We start from the raw sequence: 23,548 nt of genomic DNA on the forward strand, positions 1-23,548 counted from the left end.
GATTGGCTTGAAGAAATAGAGTCTATCAAGATATTTGATGGGGACCTTATAAGAGGTTAGGGACCTTGAACATGATTTTAAGTATCAAAGGTCAAAGAAGAGCTTTCATATATTGTCACAACTTTGCAATTATCTTAAATAACGTCAGGTTTGAATGGAAGATGTTTTTAAGACTTTGTCTGAGTTACCTTAGAGCAGCCATTTCTAAATTTTTTCTTTGACTTTGGGTAAAAGTTGGGGGTGGTGATATTAATAATTAGACTCTGAATTTTGTCTTTTCTTGGTTTTCCAAGAAAGGGTTATAAGAATTTTCTCAGTGAAATTAAACAGGCTCCCAAATCAGATTATACTTGGATATTCAGCACCCAGTGCTCTCTAAGTAATTACATTTAAGAAATATTTGTACCATTGTAATTCTTTTGAGAAAGACTATGAAATAAATAAATGTATTAAAAATACCATACTATCCTTAGTTGACAAACAGACATTAAACAGATGTTCAAATGCTATTAATGATATCTGAAATAGCATCTTAGGACATTCTATGAAAACATTAAAAAATTAAATATCCATGTAAATAGTATTACTTTAGTAAATATTTTGCAATATGACAAAATTTTAATTTAGCTAATTAGGATATTAACTAATGTCCTAAGTAGTGTATATGATTTAATCTATATACATATTTTCAATTTTGATTTGTTTGATATTCCAATCTTTAATTTTCTTGAGTCTTTGTATTACATAACCAGGGCACTTATAGTACATAGGATTACCTCAGGTTTTTATTTAAGGCATACAGTTGAAGTATTGGCATTTTCCAGTGCATAAGAACTGTCCTGGGATCCTGATCAAGTCCATTGGTAGTTACTTATGTTTGTCCAGGTTTCCTTAAACCAGATACCTAATATCTAGTTGAAGTAGTATTTCCAAATATTGATCATCGGATCAGTACTGTTTAGATTTCTGTGCCGTGCTCATACCCACAGAAATACCAACAAAGAAAGTGAAATCTCATTGAAATGGTTTAGAAAATTTACATTCTCCAGGTTACACCAATTTGCAGTAAATTTGGGCTTATGATATTCATATTAAAGTACTGTAGTTATGTAGTAGACATCTGCAAATGAAGTCATGTAACTTCATATAAATACTGTAAAGACTTTTAGAGTTCAATTACAAACACTCTTAAGGCAATTGTTCGATTTTTCATGGGTGCCCACTAGGGTTGTGTCACCGGCATGAGCAGTGAGCTTACAGCAGGTAGGGTGTTAGGAGTAAGGGTGGTGGCATCCTATCTGGACAGCTACCTGCAGGGGCAGAGCTGTGCCCTTACTGGACTATTGGAAGGATCAATGAGATGACCTGCTCAGAAGCGCTTTGTAAATTCTAAAGTGCTGTGCAATGGAAACATCTTTAGCCCGTTAGTCTTCATAATCCTTGATTAGATATTAGAATGGGAAACTTTCAGTGCAAGTCTAGAGATCTGATTACAAAATGTGGACTTGGAGTATACAGAAGAGCAATGTCCTGGGTGATTTTTAATGTAGTTATTTCTGATGATTGCTCCCCTCCCATGCCATCAGACTAGCGTGCCGGTATGTAGTGTTGAATGTGCTTTCATCACCATGCTTCTCTTCCAGAATGTGAATGTATATGCGTGTGTGCCCCTTGGAATTTTTGTTTTGTCTCTTTTGTTGTTTACCGTGTGTCTGTGCCGTTGCAGTTTTGTGTTTGGTTTGGTTTGGTTTTGGTTTGTGACAGTACATGTTCATGCTCCCTCATTCATCATTGTCTCACAGTGATATGGTAAAGCTCGTACAAGTCCCCAACGATGGAGGGCCTCTGGGAATCCATGTAGTGCCTTTCAGTGCTCGAGGCGGCAGGTAACGTATCTTGCAGGTTTTTAATTGAATCATAATGTACAGTGTTTTATCTTCATTTATGCTCAGATGTAGAGTAGTGTTGAGTTAGCATATGCTTAATAGAAGCCTCTTCATTTGCGGGCCACCGTGCCTTCCTTCACACGTATGCATCATAATCACAAAAGCACTTAGGCTGATGAAGAAATCGGGCATTTAAATTATTCTAATAATTTTATTGTTCATCACATCCATGCAAACATTTTACTACGCTGCAAATTGATGATAGCCTTTATTGCCAGAACTCCAGCTGAATGTGCAAAGGTAAGGAAGTTCTTCAAGCATTTTCCTGGAAAACATGTATCCAGTATAAGTTACCTGGATAACATAGAAAATGATTCATTGAAAATTTGTTTATATGTCTGTTTAGTTCTTTAATTTTAAATGATTTTTATAATTGTGTTCCAAAATTTTTAAGTTAGAGAAGCTATAGATTTATTTCCTCCCATGTGATCTGTGTCTCCTCTTCAATCTGCCCACCCAAATGGCACAGTTTTGCACTGTTTGTTAGTATGACTTCATTACTTCTTAGAACATGTATCCTTAAAAATGTCAAATGTTAAATGAGTTTCTTTTACCCTGCTGCTTGTTTTCAATGAAAGAATTATTGTTTGTTTTATACATATTCAAATACTAAGAACTGATTTTGCAGCTAATCACATCAACTAATCAAATGTTTGATGAGCCTTTCATCATCCATGAAATACTGCCTCCTCTTGGGGCTTGGGGAGAGGCATTAACCTTTGAGGTTTAATCTCATCCTCTCTTATTTACCTATTTAGTTATTACCAGCTGAAACATATTTATGATCTATTTGGCTTTTTAGTTTGAACTTCTTTCTTTTATTGTTATCCCTTTATCTATTTATTTTTAAACTTCCTTTATGCTGGGAAAAGAAAACAGGGAGCTGGAAAGTCGCCTTAGGCCAGCGAGTGAGAACATAGAACATTCTTTCAACTCTTGCCAAAGAATTATAAGCATCTAATATGTTGTAAGAGACATTGGAATGTCAATTACAGGCATGTGACTGAATTATCTGTTTAATTTTTTAAAATAAGTGTTTGAACAGTTGTACCACCTTCCTAGTGTATGTTCCTGACCGTGCTGTGTCCAGACTTCATGTTTCTGGTAATGCACATGCCTTATGGAAGGTCTGGAAGCTGATGCATTGATTTACCTAGAACTCTGCTGGAGTAGGAGGCTTGAAAATGAGCATTATCTAACAAGATGTGAAATTCTCCTGGAATTGAGAGCGGGGTGTTAAATTCACAGACTTATGACCACTTTTACTTTTTTCCCTTCTTTTCTTCTTCTTTTTTTAAAACTCTAGAGAAACATTGAACTTTCATCAAAGAACTTTCATTTAAATGAGCTCAGTTGTTTTCAAAATGGCCCTTGCCTTTATCTCCTTTAAAAATTATAATTTTAAATGATCTGAGAAGTTAAATCCCTTTTCCATTTATTTCATGAGTAGAAAAATAAGCTAAGAGGGTAAAATGCATGAATGATAGCTTCCCAATACTAGTGTGCCTTTAACTGCTTGTGGAATATAACTCATCACAACTGAGACTTAATTGTGTATAGACCAGCTTTGAATCAATATTTCAAACATGCTATTTTCTGTCATTTATTACACATATTCTACGGCATTGTGTGAAAGGATATTGGGATAAAATAGGTAAAAAGCCTAAAGCAAAAAAACTGTAAGATAGAAAAATTAATCTACTGCAGATTAATTCAGTGGAAGGTATTTTTACTGGTTACCATGGCATTTCATTTTGATATACAGAACTCATTCAACTAGACAAGGATCCCTTTGCAGAACTAGGTGTCATTTTTAATCCCTGTTGATTTGGCAATGTAATGAAGAAAATCCTGTACAGCATTCTTGTACAAGGGACAAAGAGATTAAGACAATGAGATTCTTTATAAACCCTTTCTAGGCATCAGCAATTTTGAAAACGGAGCAGAATTTTTTCCCCCTAACACCTGTAATGTGTCTTTGAGCTTCCTCATTGTCTTGACACTCCTGGTTCTCTGGAGTGAGGCGGAAAATGCAGAGCGCAACAGGAGGGCTCCTCCAGAATCCTAGCCGCCAATCTTCAGGAGCCAGACACACCCATCTCCCTTGTTCTCAGAAATGCTGACAAGTACATTCTTCCCAGTCTGTCAGAAACCTTCCCAAGCATTACTGAGTGACGGTTCCTGTGTTAGGTGTTGGGAAACAAGGATGAATGGGACATGGTCTCTCTCCAGGGATGTGCAGTCAAGATGGAGTGATAGCCAGGAACTCACACTATTGTAATTATGTGATAAATGCCGACATTGTGAGTTGATGGGGAGGGGTTGTCTGAATTAGGTAACTGAAGCTGGCTTGTTGTAGAAGATGATTTTAATTGAGATGACACTTTGTGAAGGATGCTGCATCAGCTCCATGGTGACTGTGAGGGCAAATTAAGCAACGCAGAATAGTGTAAAGGAGGAAATTAAGTGGAACTCGTGAAGAAATTGCATGTATTATCCAGTGGGAATAAAAGAATACACATTTGTGGGATATAAGTTGAAATTTCTGAGAATAAGTTTCTTTGTGCAAAATTCCAGTCATACTCGGCCCCCTCTCAGTTTTGGAAATGTAATTAATTGAATAACACTTACTGAATACTTATTTTTCTAAAAGTGACATATACATGTCAGTATTGCTTTCTGATTTCCATTTCAAAGTCAGAAAGTTTTAAGGAACAGTACAGAATTGGAATCACACATCCTACAGAGAAGAAACTCGATGCGAAACATCTCAAATATCAAACATAATTCAGGGAAATAGGAAAAAAATGTGAAGTCAATGTTAGATAAATTTTTAAAGCTACTTATGTATTCGGTATTATTTTGGCCTGTGTTCAATGAAGTTTTTTGAATAAAGATTCTGCTGGATCAGTTTTAAAGAGGCCATTTTCTAGAGTGGGTTGAATGTTCTTTAGTGACAACTGGCTTGTGGCTGCCCTACCCCAGCCATTGCTTTGGGTATTAAAAATGGAGACAAGTGGCTGCACAGGAGACACTATGTTGATATCCCTTGATGCTCTGTTTTTCTCTAGTTATCATCCTGTATTTTATTCAAAAATATAAAATTAGCTGATCCCCACCCAGAATTCTTTATTCACAGTTTCGCTACCTTGAAATCAATTTTCGCTTCACACATATAATTTCATTTCCTCTTGATTTTAAATGTCAAACATAACCTCCTTATTTAAATCACAAGTGCTACTACTTTCAGGAAGGCTCTGCCAAGTAATTGTCATTTCCTTTGGCAGAAAAACCATGTTTCATGTTAAAATTTTTTAAATTTCTAGGACCTAGCCCAACAGTATTGCTCAGCGAAGCTTACTTTGACTATCCCTACTAACTCTGCATTGCTATCGAAATAAAATACATATAAAAATAAATATCTAAGGTACATTAGAAATAAAACAATAAGGATGTATCCTGGCTTGATGTTAAAGAGGTTTCCCAAGCCTTTCCAATTACTTAGGAATATGATTGTGTTGTAATATTAAATATTTAGAAAGCAAGATAAAATGTATATTCTGAAATAGGGGCTGGGCTTATGAAATAATAAGATTTTGTAGTTTTAAGGGACTTAAAGTCTAACTGAGAAATATGTACTGTATAAAGAGATCTATACTATGTGTCCAAAGAACCTGATGCACGTGTGTGGTAGGATTTAGAGGAAGTGGAGGTTTGAAGCAACGGAACTTGATCTGTTCTTTAAAGGAAATATATGACTTAATGCTAGTGATGTCTGAAAAGATCTTCTTTCCTGGAAGAGGATATACGAAAGGACGATGTTCCATACAAATGTGTGTGATTTGCTGAGAAATAATGATTCGAAACAGAGTGTATTGGAAATGGCTCTTAGAAAGCACTTTATGAATGGCCTGTGAGACTTCATTCTGTAAATAGTAGAGAAATTGTTGAAGGTTTTCGAGAAATACCATTGTATTATTTTTTAGATTAGCTATTATTCTTCTGTTTGGTCCCAGTCTAACTTATAGAAGACATTCTTAATCTTTTCCCGTATGGAAACACATATGGCTAAAGCATATTATTCTTTTTTAAATTAAATTTTATTCTTTATTTTATTTTTTAAAGCATATTATTCTTAATAAAGTGCAGCCTGCTTCTCTGTCTCTTTTCTGTAATGGACATAATTGAATAATTTTTGTCTCAAATAAAAAAGTGTTTATTAGGGTTTAACTATTCTGTATAAAAGTTACTGGACATATTTGGAAGGTCTTAAGAAAAATACTCATCTACTTAATAATTCAGTTAAATTCTATGAACTTGACTCCTCTAATACTTACATGAGTTATAAATAGTGTTAGTTTTAACTCTTAGGTCACTGAACCTTTATTATATTACTTTTTGTTGCATAAGACATCAAAATCAGAAAGCTCATCTTCTTTCCAGAATTCCCAGTTGCCTGTGCTGTCTTCCCTCTTTGTGGCAGACAGTGATGGCCTTAACCACATGCTGAGTCTTCATGTTATTGGCCAAGGGCTTGTTAGCAATAGTCCAGGCTAAGAGATGCATTTTGATGCACCTTTTTTGAGACCACAGATACTTGGGACAGTTCCTGGCTCTGCCTTTCGAGTAAGTGTGGCCTGAGCAGGTTTCCTTCACTTAGCCTCAGTCTTCGTATTTGAAGGCTGGGACACTCCTGTGACTTTGTATGGTTTAAATAAGAAAATACAGAAACTTACAAAACGCGTGTAAGATTCCTTTAGTGGGGTATTTGGCAGTGGCAGCTAATATAATAAGAATGGTATTGACATTTCACCTTCCACTTATCTACCTGTGATGTGCTTTAAGATTGCCTGCAAATGCTGGGTGTTCTGGTTGTCTCAGTTCAGTTCAGTTCAGTCACTCAGTCATGTCTGACTCTGCAACCCCATGAACTGCAGCACGCTAGGCCTCCCTGTCCATCACCAACTCCCGGAGTTCACCCAAACTCATGTGCATCGAGTCGTATTGCCATCCAACCATCTCTCTGTCGTCCCCTTCTCATCCTGCCCTCAATCCCTCCCAGCATCAGGGTCTTTTCCAATGACTCAGCTCTTCGCATCAGATGGTCAAAGTATTGGAGTTTCAGCCTCAGCATCAGTCCTTCCAGTGAACACCCAGGACTGATCTCCTTTAGGATGGACTGGTTGGATCTCCTTACAGTCCAAGGGACTCTCAAGAGTCTTCTCCAACACCACAGTTCAAAAGCATCAATTCTTTGGGTCTGGTTGTCTAGGCAAGTGCTAATGAGACTGTAGAATAGTGGAATATGATCTCAAAATGATCTCTTCTATCATGAATATGAGATGAAAATTTACTGTTACATCATAAGTTTGAGAATTTCAGTACACACTTATTTAGGTAGTTGGGTGTATTTGTTAATGAAGAATTACAGCCGATTTGAATTTCATGGAAACAGCTCAGGTGTTAAGAATAACTTTATTTGAGGCTTGTATATTTCAGTTCACTTTAGAGTTTTTAGACTGACTATTCACTTTTAAAAGAATGAATATCCTCTTGCACTTTGAGTACTCTATTTTAATTCATTTCCCCAAAAATACAATTTATTTACTGAATCTGTATCCTTTTGTCTGGAAGACTTCAGTTCATTCTCAGCTGCAGATTCATTTTGTTCAAATCAAGGGGACATATTAAATGCATTTGTTTTAGAGAGAAAAGTTGTATTTTACATTTAGATAAAACTTGCTTTTTAAAATGTAGTAGTATGATGCCTATTATTTCTGCCCTTATTTTAAGGAATTCTCTATTTTCACTTTACCATGTTTTGGTCCACTTTATCTCATCCACTAAAGGCTATATTAACTTGGAGTTCTTACTGTGGTTCTGAGAGATTGAATGTAGGTCATTGCCAGCCCATTGTCCCGGGCTCAGTGAGGGGAGAGGGTCCTGCTGCTGGGAGCTCATTCTGCTCATGTCTTCTCTGCTTTTGCTGTAGTTGTGGTGTTTACACTGTGTCAGCTTTTATTAAGATGAATTATGATCATTTCCATACAGCTGGGTGGCAGTTGTGGGAGTTTACGTTATCAAAGCAAAAGTCACACTTACTCAGCTAATTTAGATGTCAATAAAACATTTGTTACTTATTTTCAGTTTTATCATTGGCTGTAATTTATACTTAGGATTGAAAATGTTAACATGTGTGACTGAGTTTGTTTTAATTAAGTGTATAATTAGGCTAATGAACCTTGTAAAAATGTAGTGGTGCAATCCTTAATATAATCTAAGCAGTTAAATTTCTAATTACGCATCCAAAATCATGTACAGAGATGCTGCCTTTCCACGGCTGGCTCTCTGGGGCTGCGTTCTCCTTCTTTGCCCCCTTTGGGGGTAAGAAACATTGTACAAAAGCCATGGTGAAAGACTTCAAAGAAATATGTGTGTATTTACGTATTTTTTAATGTAGGAAATTCATTCAGAAGTGGGATTTGTACATAGCAGACATAGTGTGTTTTCCCCTAAATTTTTGAAAAGATGGAGGTACCAGGGAAGGGTGGTAGTTTTGGGGGTGTTTTCAGTTTACCAGAAGAAATCCACTTGCCCAGAAGGCATCTTGCCAAGTCGGGTTCACATTAAATTCGTGCAGGAGGTGGAGAGGTGCTGCCCCATGTAACCGGGAGCCCTGATGTTGTGGCTTCCCGGCGCTGACCTCCCTGCTGTGTTACTCATGACCTGCTGGCCCTCCTGCACCTGCCAGCACAGTCAGGCTGGTGCTTTGCCCCTGGTCCTTTCCCCAAGCGGCCTGCCCTCCCCACTGCCCGACTCCTCTTCTCCCTCTCCTGGCTCTTCTGTCTTTCGCAAAGCGGTTTCTTCTGATGAAAAGTGGTTGCCCCTAACAAGGAATTCTGGTACTGACTGCCAAGAAGGAAAACCACTCTCTACTCTGGGATAGAGTCATGCCAAAACGCTCTGACCTTCACGACCTTTAATTATTCTCTCTAATAAGAGTGTTAAGGGAAACACGACAGCATCGGCACTCACTTCTTTATTCCTTTAGAGGGAATTCTAGTTGCTGGTTGAATTTGCAAACCAGACTCCTAAAATTTGTTTCTAATTATGAATACTATCTGGGCTGCCTTTTCGTGGGCAGGAGGGGGTGGAGATGTCTCTGCTAGCAGACACAACGTTCCAGGAAGATGAAAATCTCTGTTATTACTTCCCATTGATTTCCCTTCAGAGGGTCCTCTTCATTCTGTTTGGCTTTCATGTTATCAGTTCAATTTTACTGTGAAGTTTTTTTGATCGTTCCTTCCCATTCCTTTTGTAATCATTTTCACCTAGCGAACCAAATGGCATAATTTTGCAGATTGTACCTTTTTCCTTTTCAATTAAACCATTCTGTTGAAGAGAATGATTCTAATAGTGTGGTCAAGTACTTAGAAATCAGCAGGCTACTAACGTCTCCTTAATTCAGTCTGTTCTGTTGCTTCCCTGATCACTTGCTGTGTCACTCAGGGTGAAATTTTTCCCTTTCTGCTCCTCTACCCCCAACCCTCAACCACCCCATCAGCTCTCTAGTCTCTAGTGCTGTGAAAGAGGATTCTGAGGTTTCTGCGACTACTTTAATAGTGTTGGATTCTAAAACCTCATTTAATAAACTTTGGCAGTATTTCATGTAAATATGATAGCATACTTGTTTTTGATTTGTAGCATTTTTACTGTATGTGAGGATTACTCATGCAATTGGTTGTATAAGAGGGCTTATATAGAAAGACAAGCCATTTCATGAATGAAGCATGTCAGGCCTTTTTACTGTATGTTATTATCCTGGAATGATTCCCATGGAGGGGAAAAGCAGATTTAAGAAAAGAAAAATGATTATCTAGATGAATATAAATCCATGGACCTATTCATCTGAAGAATATTAATGCCACTTGTAGAATTAAATTACAGATTTCCAAGTTAGATTATTTAAACTGTTATAGATACTGAAAGGTTTTATTGGAAATAAATTTATAAATTTAAACAAATGACTGATACTAGCTACCTGCTAAGTAATTTCCATTAAACTTGGTCTGACTTTCTCCATTTCCCTAAAAATATTCTATTTCAGAATACACAAAGTATTTCAGAATATATAAAAACATAATAATTTTTAGACACTTGAGATAACAGCAATGTTGTAACTGTATTGAGAAATTGCTCATGATCTCACTGATTAAAAACTAATTAACTGGAGTGACTCTTGGTAGGCCATGCTTTTACTCAGGGGCTGAACACACGAACTTGAAAGAACTGTTGTTGGTCCTTTGAGGCAGCTTTTAGCAACAGAAGTGGTACCAAGTCGTGGTTCTGTTAGGATTGCGTGTGGGTGGCTGAGTCATCTTTTCTCTCTGCTGTGCTCTCAGGTGGGTGCTTGGATGGCAAAGTGGCCTCGTGTCTGCTCCTGGCTCCACTATTACCAATAACTGTGATTCAGTTTGATTTCTCTTGTTATTTTGTCCCACTCAACAGAGACATGGGTATATCTTGATGACGTGATGCCTCTGGATAGAACACTTTGTTCCCTTGCCCATGCGTGTGTGTGTGCTCAGTCACTCTTTTCACAGCTGACTCTGTGGCCTCATGGACTGTATCCTGCCAGTCTCCTCTGTCTGTGGGATTTCCCAGACAAGAATATTGGAGTGGGTTGCCATTTCCTTCTCCAGGGGATCTTCCCAACTCAGGGACCAAACCTGTGTCTCCTGCATTGGCAGGTGGATTCTTTACCACTGAGCCACCTGGGAAGCCCATAGACACTGACAAATCATAGGGAAGCTTAGGAAGGTACACTGTGGGCTTGAGTACATTTTAGGAGTCACTTTACATTTACTGTGCACTTTGGTTAGCACAGTAAGATATCACTTCCTGCCAAGCAGGGACTCTGACAGCTCTAGTCTCATGCAGCTGGGTCAGTATATTCTTACCTTTGAGCTTAGAGCATTTTTATATTCATTTAGTTCCAATATATGATGGCAAGTAACTAACAATGACCCACGCCATATTTTTCACTAGTCACCAAGTTTCTTAGACTCTTACACTAGTGGATGTTAATCCCCAGTTATTAACATGACCAAAAGGCAATTTAAATGTCATCTCCTCTTAATTCTTGTGGTAGGTGTACTTAACCATAGTAAGACACTGTGCCTCTTCAGTATATTTAATAATAAAAATTAGAATGACATCAATAGTGACTCAGTAAATATTCATCAAAGAGACAGGGTTAAACTATAGAATAACACCCAAAAAACAAAAGGGCCTTCACCTCAATGAATTTCAGCTCAGTCCTGTATTTGGTATAAATGATACCATCATGAAAAAGAGGATCTGATTCTGCATTTTGTTTCATTTATTCTATTTTGCAAAAACTTGTTAGGAGACTTGTTTGCCTCAGATAAACCTAAGCACCTATTCATTCAGTTTTCATTTGTCAGGACCTTATTACAAGCTCAGGCCCATGTTCCCCACTTTCCAGGAGCTAACAGGGCAAACAATAGAGATAAGATGTGTGTATAAGTAACAGTGACAGGGCAATGAGATCAACAGCAACAATTACCTCGAAGGTTTAAGGATGCAATCTATTGGAGCATCTACATACAGTATCTACATATAGTAGGTTGGACAGTGCATACTGCAGATTGTATTCCGTTGGAAAATACAGATAGGTGATTGGAAATTTGGTGTCTTCAACTTTATGCAGGATTCTAAATGCTAGTCTCCATATGGGTATTTTTTGTGTCTCTAAATATTAGGATTATGAAAGAAAATCTAAGCTGGGGACAAACCGAGAGTAAATTCATAAAAATTTTAACATGATCATGATATAGAATAGATGCTAACCGTCAAGTAACCGTCAAGTAAATCAGAGCATCAGAACTAGGTGATGATTCCTGTTACTTATGAAGCTGTGATCATATGTAGTGTTTGCTATTTCTATGGGGTATATGGAATGTCCATCCTGTCAGTCAAGGAGTTGGTGCTCCAGACCAAGTACGTTTGCAATAGTGTCCCTCCCCTCCCCCTGCCCCTCCCCCCCGCCCCCCCACCAATCTTGGTCTCTAAAAGTTCACTCAGGCTTTTCTTTCTACTTCAAGTTTGACTTAACTCTGAGAGCTGAATGGTGACTGCCAAGATTGGAACTTGTCCCTGGCTTCCTATTTTCTTCCGAAGGGAATAATGGCAACAAATTACGTACTTCTGGGAGACCTAACAAGTTTTGAAATTCAGAACATGAGGCAATATCAAATTCAGATGCCAGGAATGGAAACTCTTCTATTTTTGAAATCTTCCCAATTCTCCTTCTCAAATGTGCAATGCACCAGGGTGAGCTTCTCCTCCTTACCTTTCCTTTCATGGAAAGATGGGTTTGCCATCAGCACTGTACCAGCTGGCTTGAAACAGGAAACTGCCAGACTGCTCACAAATCCATGCTCATTCACTCTCCCCACTGCCTCAGCCACCGAGCCGTGGGGCCGGCTCTGTTGGGAGCATTTGTAAGCATAGAGAGAATTGTACACTTTATTTCAGAAGCATGACTCTGACACGCCAGAAACAATTGCTCATATTTATTGAAAAGATCCCTTTCTATGCACCATTTATGCCATTATGATTTTTGTGTTGGTGTTATTTTAAAATGTCTGAATAGTGATTTAATGCACCCCTTTATTAGGCAGTCTTTGTAAATATAATACCAACATTAAAGCAGTAGGGTATTGTGCACAGTGGTAATATTGCATGTGTAACAGTTTGCATTCTTAATGTTCCAGAACCCTGGGGTTATTAGTAAAACGATTGGAGAAAGGTGGTAAAGCTGAACAAGAAAACCTTTTTCATGAGAATGATTGCATTGTCAGGATTAATGATGGCGACCTTCGAAATAGAAGATTTGAACAGTAAGTGTGGGCTGCCTCATTGCTGCTCTTTTCTGCGTCAGGCATGACAAAGTGCAGGCAATGGGAGTGCCTTGGACCACGTGTCTGTGGTCTTTGCCTTCCTGCTGGAGAGGGGAATTTTCTGCCATTCTCTAGCTTCTAAAAATTTCATCAAACTCCAGGTAATCACTACCATTAGACTATAGTCTAACAGCACTTCTTCAGATATTATGGGCCCAGTTTAGGCTTTACAATTTGGCAACTTCCTCACCTTCTAGAAAATTCACCAGGTTGCAAGCTTTTATTACACTTTTAGCTCACACTACCAACTTTTTCACACATAACATGACAAGCAGGCAGATTTTCCTTATCTTGATTCAAGCCCTTATTCAATTAAAAAGCTACAAATTCTCCATTTCCTATCAAGTAAGGCAAGAATGAGCAGGAATCATGAGGACCCGGTTTAAGACCTGACTAGGGATCCAGATGAAACAGAGGAGCTTCTTGTCCTGGTCTTGGAGTTGCACTGCAACCAACTGCTCTTGGGTCACTGAAGCTGCATTGGCATTCTTGAGGGTTTTTTTGCATGTAGAGACTTGGATTAATTTTTCTGATAAATAATAGTCACTTTGTATAGTTTTCTAAGTGTATTTTTAAGTATGTTTCTTTAAAAACTCGATTGGTCTCCTTGCAAGGAAGTACTTAATAATGATTTTTAAAAGTCCTATTGGATAATGTTGTAGAGAGGTTATATTTAATTTCTCTTAATATTGAAATGATAATACCCCTTATGCTTAAAGCTACAGTGTAACCGAATGATTGACAGTGCAGGACCCAGCATTTCAACAGTAGTTGTAGACAGTTTTGTCATTTTTGAGAATGAAAATTTATATTGGGGTTGTTTTTAGTTTCAACAAAGTCTGTCCATCCTCGTTGCTTAATGCATATACTTCATTAAGTTCATAAGACGTTCGAGTCCACCAGTCTCTTTTTGCTAACTTTCCATTCTTCCTCAAACCCAGAGCACAACATATGTTTCGCCAAGCCATGCGGACATCCATCATTTGGTTCCATGTGGTTCCCGCAGCCAATAAAGAGCAGTACGAACAGCTGTCCCAAAGTGAGAGGAACAATTACTACTCGAGCCGCTTCAGCCCCGACAGCCAGCATGTGGACCACAGGGGCGTGACCAGCACGGGGCCGCAGGCTCTGCCCAGGGCGTCCCGGCTGAATCCCCCACCCGAGCACATGGACCCTCACCCCCGACTCCTACCTCACAGCGCACAGCCCTCGGGAAAGCCGCCTGCCGCTCCGGCCCTGGCAGCACACCATGTGTTCAGTCCCAGCAGTGGTTACAACACCAAAAAAATCGGCAAGAAGCTTAACATCCAGCTCAAGAAAGGTACAACTGATCTTCCCATTAAGTCAGCTTTCTGTCAACTAACCCCAAGCACCTTAAGTCTTATCTCATTATTACAACTGACATAACTTTTAAAGAAAGTATTTCAAGTTGTGTTGTTTTATGCTTTTCAGATTCCCTTTGCTGTATAAACATTTACATCTACAAGTTCAGAGGATAAGGCTTTAAACCTGATGTTTCTAGGAAAAAGGTAGTGGTTATGACTGCAGTACAATTGTTGACAGTGAAGGAAATGGGATTTAGGATGTTACCATCAAGCCCAAAGCAACAGGGAGGCTATGACTGTTTTGAGTGCCCCATTTGATGTCCAGGAGAACTAGAGGCCCTTCTTCCACTTTGGGTCTGTCTTGTGGCGATGAGAAGGGACTGATTCCTTTGGAGCTATGGGTGATTCCTGGTGGAATGCTGGAGGCCCCTGGCCCCTTGTCTCCTGTTCTTCTGGAATATCCTGTTGCTTCCCTTTCTTAATGTGCCAGGGAGAGTTGGAGTGGCCCTGGCTAAGACTTCACCCATGCCTTATATCAGTGTGTTTTGTAAGGATCTCCACCTGCAGATGAGGAAATCCTGCATGCTGGGTGACGTGTGTGTCTGCTCTGGCCTTCTCCATGACTCAGAGCAAGCAAACTGCTAGGCTCTTTTCTGACTCCCTGTCACTGTCCCCTCCAGACACTGCCGTTAATCATCCCTTCTAGCTGAGCATTTTTATGTGTTTTTAAATCATGTCCCTCAAAATGGTGTCACTATAAAGAATGTTCCTCCTTTTATGAGGTCAACCATCTCCCATAGTTAGTTGGAAAGGAACCCAAGAGAGGTTGAGTGATTGCTGCAAGTCACGTGGCCATTGCTGGCAGATTCTTACTAGAACCTTTTCCCTATCCTGACACTGAGACCATTCTTCTTTTCATCTGGTGTAGGGTTTCCAATGCTGTATACTCTGAGATTCCTATTTCCTTCCTAAATCATACTCTTTAATTGGACTCTATGAGAACCACAAAAGCCTTTTTTCTGGTGACTGGCTTTTTTAACCTCCAAATACTTGGTTGACCTGATCAGGAATTGACAGTCTCACTCCACTTTTGAAGCCCCTTGCAAATACAGAATCATATCAGCTTAAACCCTTTTCCTCCTGTTAATAGAGGAATATCAGGTAAATGACAGGACTTGGTTTTTAAGCAAAAGCATATCAAGGAACACAAATAGAGTTGCATACAACATAAAATTCTGCTTGGGGTCTCTCAACAGAGGAAGAATATTTTCCATTGTCAGAGAGATGTTAGTTCATAAGCATCTCTGCCTTTTTACTCTGATATAGGCATATTCACTGTTTAATTATAGTTTCCCATACAGTTATTATATTACCACCTTATGATCTAGTATGGACTTTTTAAATGAAGTGAAATTTTATTTGCCATTAAAAGAATCACTCTTTTGAATACAGAAATGAATATTTTGATAATATTTAAAAGTAAATGATCACGTTTATTACCGAAGCTAATTACATATGTTACAGAAGCTAATTTAGAAAGATTATGCTTGATCAACATAAAATAGAAATAATGGTTTTCTTTTAAACATTTTTCTGACCTTGAGTTATATAATTGATATGGAGCCTCATAGAATCTGGCTTGATTTTAATTTATTAAATATGAAAATGTATGGCAAAAGGCAGAAACTGCCTGTGCATTCTGCCAGTACTTACAAATATTTTATTAAAAAAAAGAAACTATGTTCACTCTAAACAACAGTGACAAAGAATGCTCATTGTCTTAGATTAGTACTAAATATAGATGCTTCAATGATTTAAGTTGAACAAGCTTTCATTCTAGTTAACAGATACTATTTTTTCTGATTATTATTGTTGCATTTAACATTTTTAAGAAAGTGCATCAAAAACATAGTGTTTGTCAGTGTTAAACTTCAAATTCAGTTCAAAGTTAACTGATACAATTTGAATGACAGAGCTCTTTATAAACTGAGGTCAATCCTAAGGAAAGGCTTCATTATAATGATTCTTTGGCATAATTCTGGAACTATGTCATATAACATGTCAAAAGAGAATAGCTCCTGTGTACTTCCTTCCATAATTATGATTTCTTAATATTTATTGTCATTTTGGCATTCTCAAGTACCCTGCTCTTTTGTAGAAATTAGCTTTTTAATAAAGTCAGAGGAGAAGGTCAGTGATCTATTTCAGTCAGTGCAAAATGTTTTGTTGGCTTTGCTAAATGAAAATTGATATCTATTTATCTTTGTTTGAAAGGTCATTGTCTGAACTTTTGGCTTACAGATTTAGGGGTTATTGCTGATATTTTAATAGTATTGAGGTTCATATAACAATCAGTCTTTGTAGTTCATAGAAATTAATATTACAGAAGGAGAATCATTTAGAATTTTCTTAATAAATGTTATTGCAAGTCATTAGAGTTTCATGAAAGCACAGAGACATATGGAAAAGTCCCAGCAGAATAATTAGGAAAATTTCATGTAGACAGTATGCCATTCAACTCTTCACAAAAGACTTAAGAAATTAACAGCCCAGGCACATTAAAGTGATTTCAGACTTGAAGTAAATGAATGTTTTGTTTGAATTTGAGGATATTTACAGTAGGTTTTGTTATAAGTACCGTGTTTTTTTCTCATTTCTACTTTGTTTCTTCTTTAACCCACATTTTTATTCATATTTATTTCCCCATGGATGTTTGTTTACCTAGAGATTCAAACCCTTACTTCCCATTTTTTACTGAGTGCTACATCCAATTAACGAATTCTTCTATAAAGATTTTTCACCCCTTTACACATCTCTTTATTTTTCCTTTATGAACAAGTATTTGTCCTCATGTCAGTTTAACTGGAATTGAACCCAATACCTTAAAAAGTAACTCTTTAAGAAACTCTGGTAGAAATTAATCATCATTGGAAGAGATAAAAATTCTGTGAATCATTAGAAATTTGTCATTATCTCCACACTTTATCCTGAGTTGTTCTGACTCGCTGCATTGTTGGTTTCTTTGATATTAAACTTATTGCATTGAACTTTTCACTGTGTTGAACTTACAAGGGTGCCTATTGAGAAAGCTGCCAAAGAGCCTGGAATTGAAATTATACAAACCAGCACAGTGATGGGTAATTGTGTCATTGGTTTCAGTACCTTTAAGCATTAGATAGTGATCCTCAGACCTGGTAGCTATGATCTCAGATGGGCAATTTGCTTTTGTTGTTTTAGAGAAATATACATGGTAAGATTTAGGTGAATTAGCAAAGAATGAGGCAAAGATAATATGGTTTATCCTGTCAGTTTGGGGAGGTCCTGGTATCCATATCTAGAAACATTTCACTGTTTCTTTTCCATCTCCCTGGACTTGTTCTCTTCCTTTTCTTTACTGCCTACCCTTCAAATCTGAATACCATTATTGCACAGTAACACTTGATATTTGAGATGCTATGAATTTTAACAGAAGGGTTTGTTTTCTGTGTGTATGTGTGTAGAGAAATTGTTTATTTTCATAATCAAGGATTTAAAAACATTCAGCAGGCATATTTGTATACTATTTTCACCTGTCTGAGTATGTTCCCATTTCTTCTTAGACTAATGAATCTTCATATGTGTACCACTTAAACCTGCTACAATTTAGTCTATTTTGAAAATCTATTAAAAATTTTAAAGTATTAAAAGAAATGGATACCTGTGTGAAAATTACGAAATGTCAAGATGAAGTAGAGAGTAATAGCAAATTCTTTATGTGTATTTACCTGTGAAATCTCGCCTTTTTTTTTTTTTTTTTTTTTGCCTGTTAAACATTCAGGTACAGAAGGTTTGGGATTCAGCATCACTTCCAGGGATGTAACAATAGGTGGCTCAGCACCAATTTATGTGAAAAACATCCTCCCGAGGGGTGCTGCCATCCAAGATGGCCGACTGAAGGCTGGTGATAGACTCATAGAGGTGAGGGGCTTCTCTGCATCCCAAGTTCCATAATTCTTGAAAAGCTCTCTTTTTAACGGTCAAGGTTTTCCTAACATTTTCATAAAATTTGAAATTAAATTATATATCTTAGAAGTACTGTGCATCTTAAAACAATGTCTTTCCGCTTCAGTTTTACATTTCTCCTTGTTATTTGATGAGAAATGTCTTTCATTTAGTTCACTCATAAATTTTTAGTTACTTGGACATTTGGTTTATGAGATAACATAACATTTGTCATTATGTAAGTACAGTGTCTGTTAGGTTATATTTCTGGATGACTTTAAATTTATGTCTGGCAGTATAGAAATGTTATCTCCTCTGGAATCAGAGCAGAGACAAATGAAGTAAATGAAAACAGTGTGTCTTGATGAGAAGAACAAGGAAATTTGGAAATGTCAGCGTGGAGAATGAATTGAGACATAAAAATCAAATGTCAGGGGGAAAAAAAAAGATAGTTTTTCAAAGTTTCCTTTCTGTACCTCAAGGGTTTCGGTTCATTGGTCTTTGAGGCTCTCTTTGACATACGTAGGATGGCTAATTTCTGTTTGCCTGAGTTTTGTGCATGTGGAAATTAAGTTGAAGATGATTGAGAAAGAGGGCCCCTTATTAGTGGTTTTTCTTAGTGTTTTCCTTAGAAAACAGTCTGTATTTTTAGTGGTAAGTGCTGTGTTTTGTAATTATTAACTAGCATTCAAGAACTAACGTTAAATATATGGAAGGGGTAAACAGCAAGGTCCTACTATACAACACAGAGAACTCTATTCAATATCTTATGATAAACTATAATGGAAAAGAGTATTTATTTTATTATTTAAAAAAAATTTTCATTGGAGTTTAGTTGCTTTACACTGTTACGTTAATGTCTACTGTATATCAAAGTGAAACAACTGTACATATCCTATATGCCCTCTTTGGAAAAGAGTATTTTCTTTTTTTGGCTGCGCTGTGCACCGGTAGGATCTTAGTTCCCCAACCAGGGATTGAACCTGTGCCTTCTGCATGGGGAGCATGGCGTTGAAAAAGGTTATTTAAAAAAATAATGTATATATGTGTATAATTAACTCACTTTGCTGTACATCAGAAATTAATACAATATTGTAATTTAACTATACTTTAAAAATATGCTAATGTTAAGGTAAATGTTTATGATGTTTTCCTTTTTCCTTAACTTGTAGTCTCATATGTAGCTTGAATCTCTCCAGCTGTAGCTCTCCTCCTAAAATTTTTTTGAAAAGTAATGAAACCAAGGAATAGCTTCCAGATTTTTTCCCACATATACATTTTAGGCCTAGATTCCTTCAATCTCCCTTTTTCCTCTTTGTCTGTTAGTGTGACACCACGTTTTAAAGGGATACAGATAGAAGCCCAATAAAAAGAAAGGTTTGAGTACAAATTGTGTTTCTGGTATTGTTTGCTGAAAGAACCTCCTGTCCTCAGGCTATGAGTGAGGGTGAGTATTAGTCCCCATTTGTAGTTGTAGCTTGTTTCATTTAGAAAGTGTCTCATCTGGGACATGAGCCAGTTATTTTTTGCCCCTAAAAAAAAAAACAAAAAACAGTCTGTTTCCCTGTCCCCCTTTTCCCCCTCTCTCCCTGCACCTCCCCACCCCCCAACTCCACCCCACCGCCGCCTTCTTCTTTGCAGAAGGTAATCACTTTATGTTTGTGTCTCCCTTTCATCATGTAATCACTTTACTTGTGACACATTAGAGAGGCTTTTGCTCTACCTTTTGAGGAATGGAAGGGCCTGCGAGCTGTACCTCTTCAGAATTAGGCTTTCTTTTCTCTAGCCGTCAAGCATATTTAAACCTAACTTTATAGTATCTGTAGTTATATCTACAGAATACCAACAGTTTCATGGGCAAAAAGTTTTCTGAGTATCTGGATATTTTTAAGCCTGTACATTTAAAACAAGTATCATGTGATTAATTTTTAAAAATGATCTAGAAAATTTTTGCTTTCTTTAAACCTGTTACTACCGAAGGGTTCCAAAACATATTTTAACTACAGAAAAGTTTTGATGTTACTGTTTAAGTGATAGACTTAATTGCCTTAACTCAATGTTATTTCTGTCTAAAAAAAGTAGTATTGGATACTTTTTAAAAGAAATTTCCATTCTCATTTCTGTTAGTTATGTCCTGTTGCTGGTAATGTTATTATAATTTCTACAATGATGAGACTCCCCAGGATGTGGTTGTTTGAAATCTATCTCTGTCTTTATCGTTTTCCTGGTAGAATTCTCTTAAAACATTGAAAAATCTTGAGATGAAATACTGCTTGCCCTCTTTTTATTTTGTAGAGATTCTTCTGTGTTTGCTATTTAGTGATAAAAAGTTATTGCCATAATTTTCAATAACATTTCAATGAAAGCTAAGATGCTTTTACCAAAATATTTTTAGTGTGTTTTACTACCCCTGTAAGGGTGGCACTTTTAAATTTTGATATAAGAATATCTGTGATGAATAAGGGCATCACGGAATCTGAGTTCAAAAATAGGAAGTTTTGTGCCAATGTGGCATTGTAGCGATATTTGTATCTCTGGTTACCTGTTAATGTGCTAGTGGCTATGCTTTTGATTTATTGATGAGATCTGAAAGATTGACTGTTTCCTGCCTTGCTTCAAGATAGCTGGTATGCCTTTCATTGTTAGCCCGAGCAGCCTGGTGGTTACCAGATCAGGGCAGAATATATCATGTAATGAGCCTTGTTCCATGGCAGACATGGTCAGTCTAGAATGTGTCTCGTCTCCTGTTAATCTGTTTGCGTGGTATCATCGCTGAAAACTTTTTGTTTGTTTTAGGTTAATGGAGTCGATCTAGCAGGCAAATCCCAGGAGGAAGTTGTTTCCTTGTTGAGAAGCACCAAGATGGAAGGGACTGTGAGCCTTCTGGTCTTTCGCCAAGAAGATGCCTTCCACCCAAGGGAACTGGTGTGTAACTTCAGAGCAGATGAATGGTTTCCGACACACATGAGTCAGGGATCTGGGCTAGCTACCTGCTAGCCAATGTTTATTAAAACATTTTCCAAGCCATTTCTACATTTTATATATCTTTTAGTCTTAACATAATATAAGCATTCTTTACTCACATTTCCTCCCTTTTGGAAATAAATATCCACAATGTTGCATGCAGAAATATTTGAAAATCAAATTGCAGGAATATTTTCTAGGACAGCAAATGTTTATTACTGAACACTTTTAGATGAACTGATTGAATACAGAGATGTCGATTATTCCATAACTGTCACTTCAAAGGCTGTTGTTGAAAGCTTGTCATATTCTCCACTACATATGACAAATTTTCATATTTCAAGTTTTCATGGTACATGTAGCTAAGCCAAATAAAGATGCTTGCTTACTGTTGTATGAAAAAGAGGGCCTTAATTAAATAGTCTTACTGAAAGTAAAAAGACCTGAGATGCAAGAAGCCCTGGGGGCATTAATTCCTAATATAGACATTATTTGGAATGACATAAAAGAAAAGGGGTTTGTTTGCAAACTATTTATTTCACTTTTTATACATATGTCAATGTATCTAAATATTAGATACTGGTATTTGTGCAGTATCGGTGTGAGTGAAACGTATATTAAATTGACATGGTTCTTGGTAATAAAAGTAATCACCTTAATTTTTTTTATTTTGATGTAGTAGGAAAATCAATTTACTTCAAAAACAAGTGATATTTGGTATATTTCAAAAGATATTCTAGTTGGGTCATTTTAGGGCATTTAATCTGTCTTTCAGATAGCTTTTAGCTTTATCTAAACAATAATTAATCCATATATACTAGAGTGGGTAGGTTTTAGGGATGCAGTTTCAAAATTCTTCTGATTACCCTAATTCCCTTAGGCTAATCCTTCAAATATAGATGTGTCATGGTTAGTAAAAATTCCCCTTTATTATAAAACAAATACCTCTTAGTCATGGAAATATCTCATCCCTTGGTGACACACACATTGACAATTTACTGTGATTTCATGGAAATTTCAGATTGTGATAGGGCTGAAAACTGAACACTTGTGTTTTAAATAGATTTTAAGAAATGACAAAAACTTCTTTATTTCTGTTTAAAAATGTTTAATGCATTATTTCTCAATTTAAATTCAGTTTTCCATTTCCCCCCACTGTTATCCAATTTTGTGCTTAAAATGCCACCTGATCCTAAATCTGGAGTTGTCTCTATTAAATTGTAAATGAGCACTTAAAAAAAAAAAGACTGAACTTTCTATGCAATGAAGCCTTAGTCCTTCCTCAGTGTGTCTGAGCCTGGGTGATAGTTGGCATTATTAGGTTGCCAAAGCTTAACTGCTGCTCTTACAGCCTTTCCTGAGTTCCTGCCAGCATAGACCAGCTTAAGGTTAGTCAGGTTCTCCTGGCCCAAGTTTGATCTGCCAGGCTTCTGTTTTCCCCTTCTGCTGCCTTCTTTTTTTTTTTCTTGGTTATTTAATTTATTGCTTGTGAGCTTTTCATTAAGGAGTGAGCCAGTAGGCCGTCAGTTTATTATTCACATTGCAGCTGCTATACAAGATTTAAAAAAAGAAAATTCTGAAAAGTTAAAGGTGGGGGGTGGTGTTTAAAATGATACAGAACACTTTTCCTTTCTTTGGGGTGTTTGTATTTAAATTCTATGTCTAAAGCAAAATTTATCAATAGGTACCTTTTTAGTAAGTCAACCATATAACTATATTAATTAAATCAACTCTATAGTACATGAAAACCATATCACATTTATAACCTGTGTAATATTATAAAGTATAATGCTTGCGGTTCAGACTGTGGTTCAGACTGTTATTATCAAGCCTAGCTATCAAATTACAATATGCTTTATAATTTAGACTTAGTTAGGAAAATTAGAAAACAAAATTAGAAACAGTGCCAGGAATAGAGAAGCAGTTTTGTGGGATTTGTTTTCCTCCCAGTAATAAATTCATGATGTACTCCAAATGAGCAACTAAAAATTTACATCTAGAGAAAAAATTTTAAAGAACCACCCTCCACAGCACACACACACACACACACACACAAGATAACATAACCATATCAATGAAACTTTGTAAGACAGAGTAATATATCAACCATAATTTGATCACCTTCTATATATTTTGTTGATTTTAAGAAAAAACAATTTTTCCTTGAAAGTAAAGCTTTGTCTCCCTGTGTGTTGAAGATGGCTTTGGTCAGTCTGTATTTATGTTTTTCTTCAATTCTTCTAGAATGCAGAGCCAAGCCAGATGCAGATTCCAAAAGAAACGGTAAGAGCTTTGTCTTTTGCAGGATGCAGAGATGTTGGAAAGATAAATTGAACTAACTTCTTAC

General features: G+C 36.9%; 1 protein-coding gene across 10 annotated transcripts in view; it reads left to right on the top strand.

Annotated features, from left to right (window-relative positions):
* Nucleotides 1-23,548, top strand: part of PARD3 (par-3 family cell polarity regulator) — a 568,914-nt gene that overhangs the window by 312,911 nt on the left and 232,455 nt on the right. For 5 of the 10 annotated variants that reach the window (XM_068987362.1, XM_068987365.1, XM_068987363.1 and 2 more), the window contains exons 7-12: nucleotides 1,803-1,886; nucleotides 12,746-12,871; nucleotides 13,873-14,252; nucleotides 18,074-18,213; nucleotides 21,034-21,162; nucleotides 23,446-23,484. In XM_068987362.1, coding sequence (XP_068843463.1) covers nucleotides 1,803-1,886; nucleotides 12,746-12,871; nucleotides 13,873-14,252; nucleotides 18,074-18,213; nucleotides 21,034-21,162; nucleotides 23,446-23,484 — 898 coding nt within the window. The remainder of the gene's footprint in view (nucleotides 1-1,802; nucleotides 1,887-12,745; nucleotides 12,872-13,872; nucleotides 14,253-18,073; nucleotides 18,214-21,033; nucleotides 21,163-23,445; nucleotides 23,485-23,548) is intronic. The other 5 variants (XM_068987364.1, XM_068987366.1, XM_068987367.1 and 2 more) reach the window with 1 other exon arrangement.

Source organism: Capricornis sumatraensis, chromosome 15 (assembly GCF_032405125.1).
Source record: "Capricornis sumatraensis isolate serow.1 chromosome 15, serow.2, whole genome shotgun sequence".
Taxonomy (NCBI): Eukaryota; Metazoa; Chordata; class Mammalia; order Artiodactyla; family Bovidae; genus Capricornis; species Capricornis sumatraensis.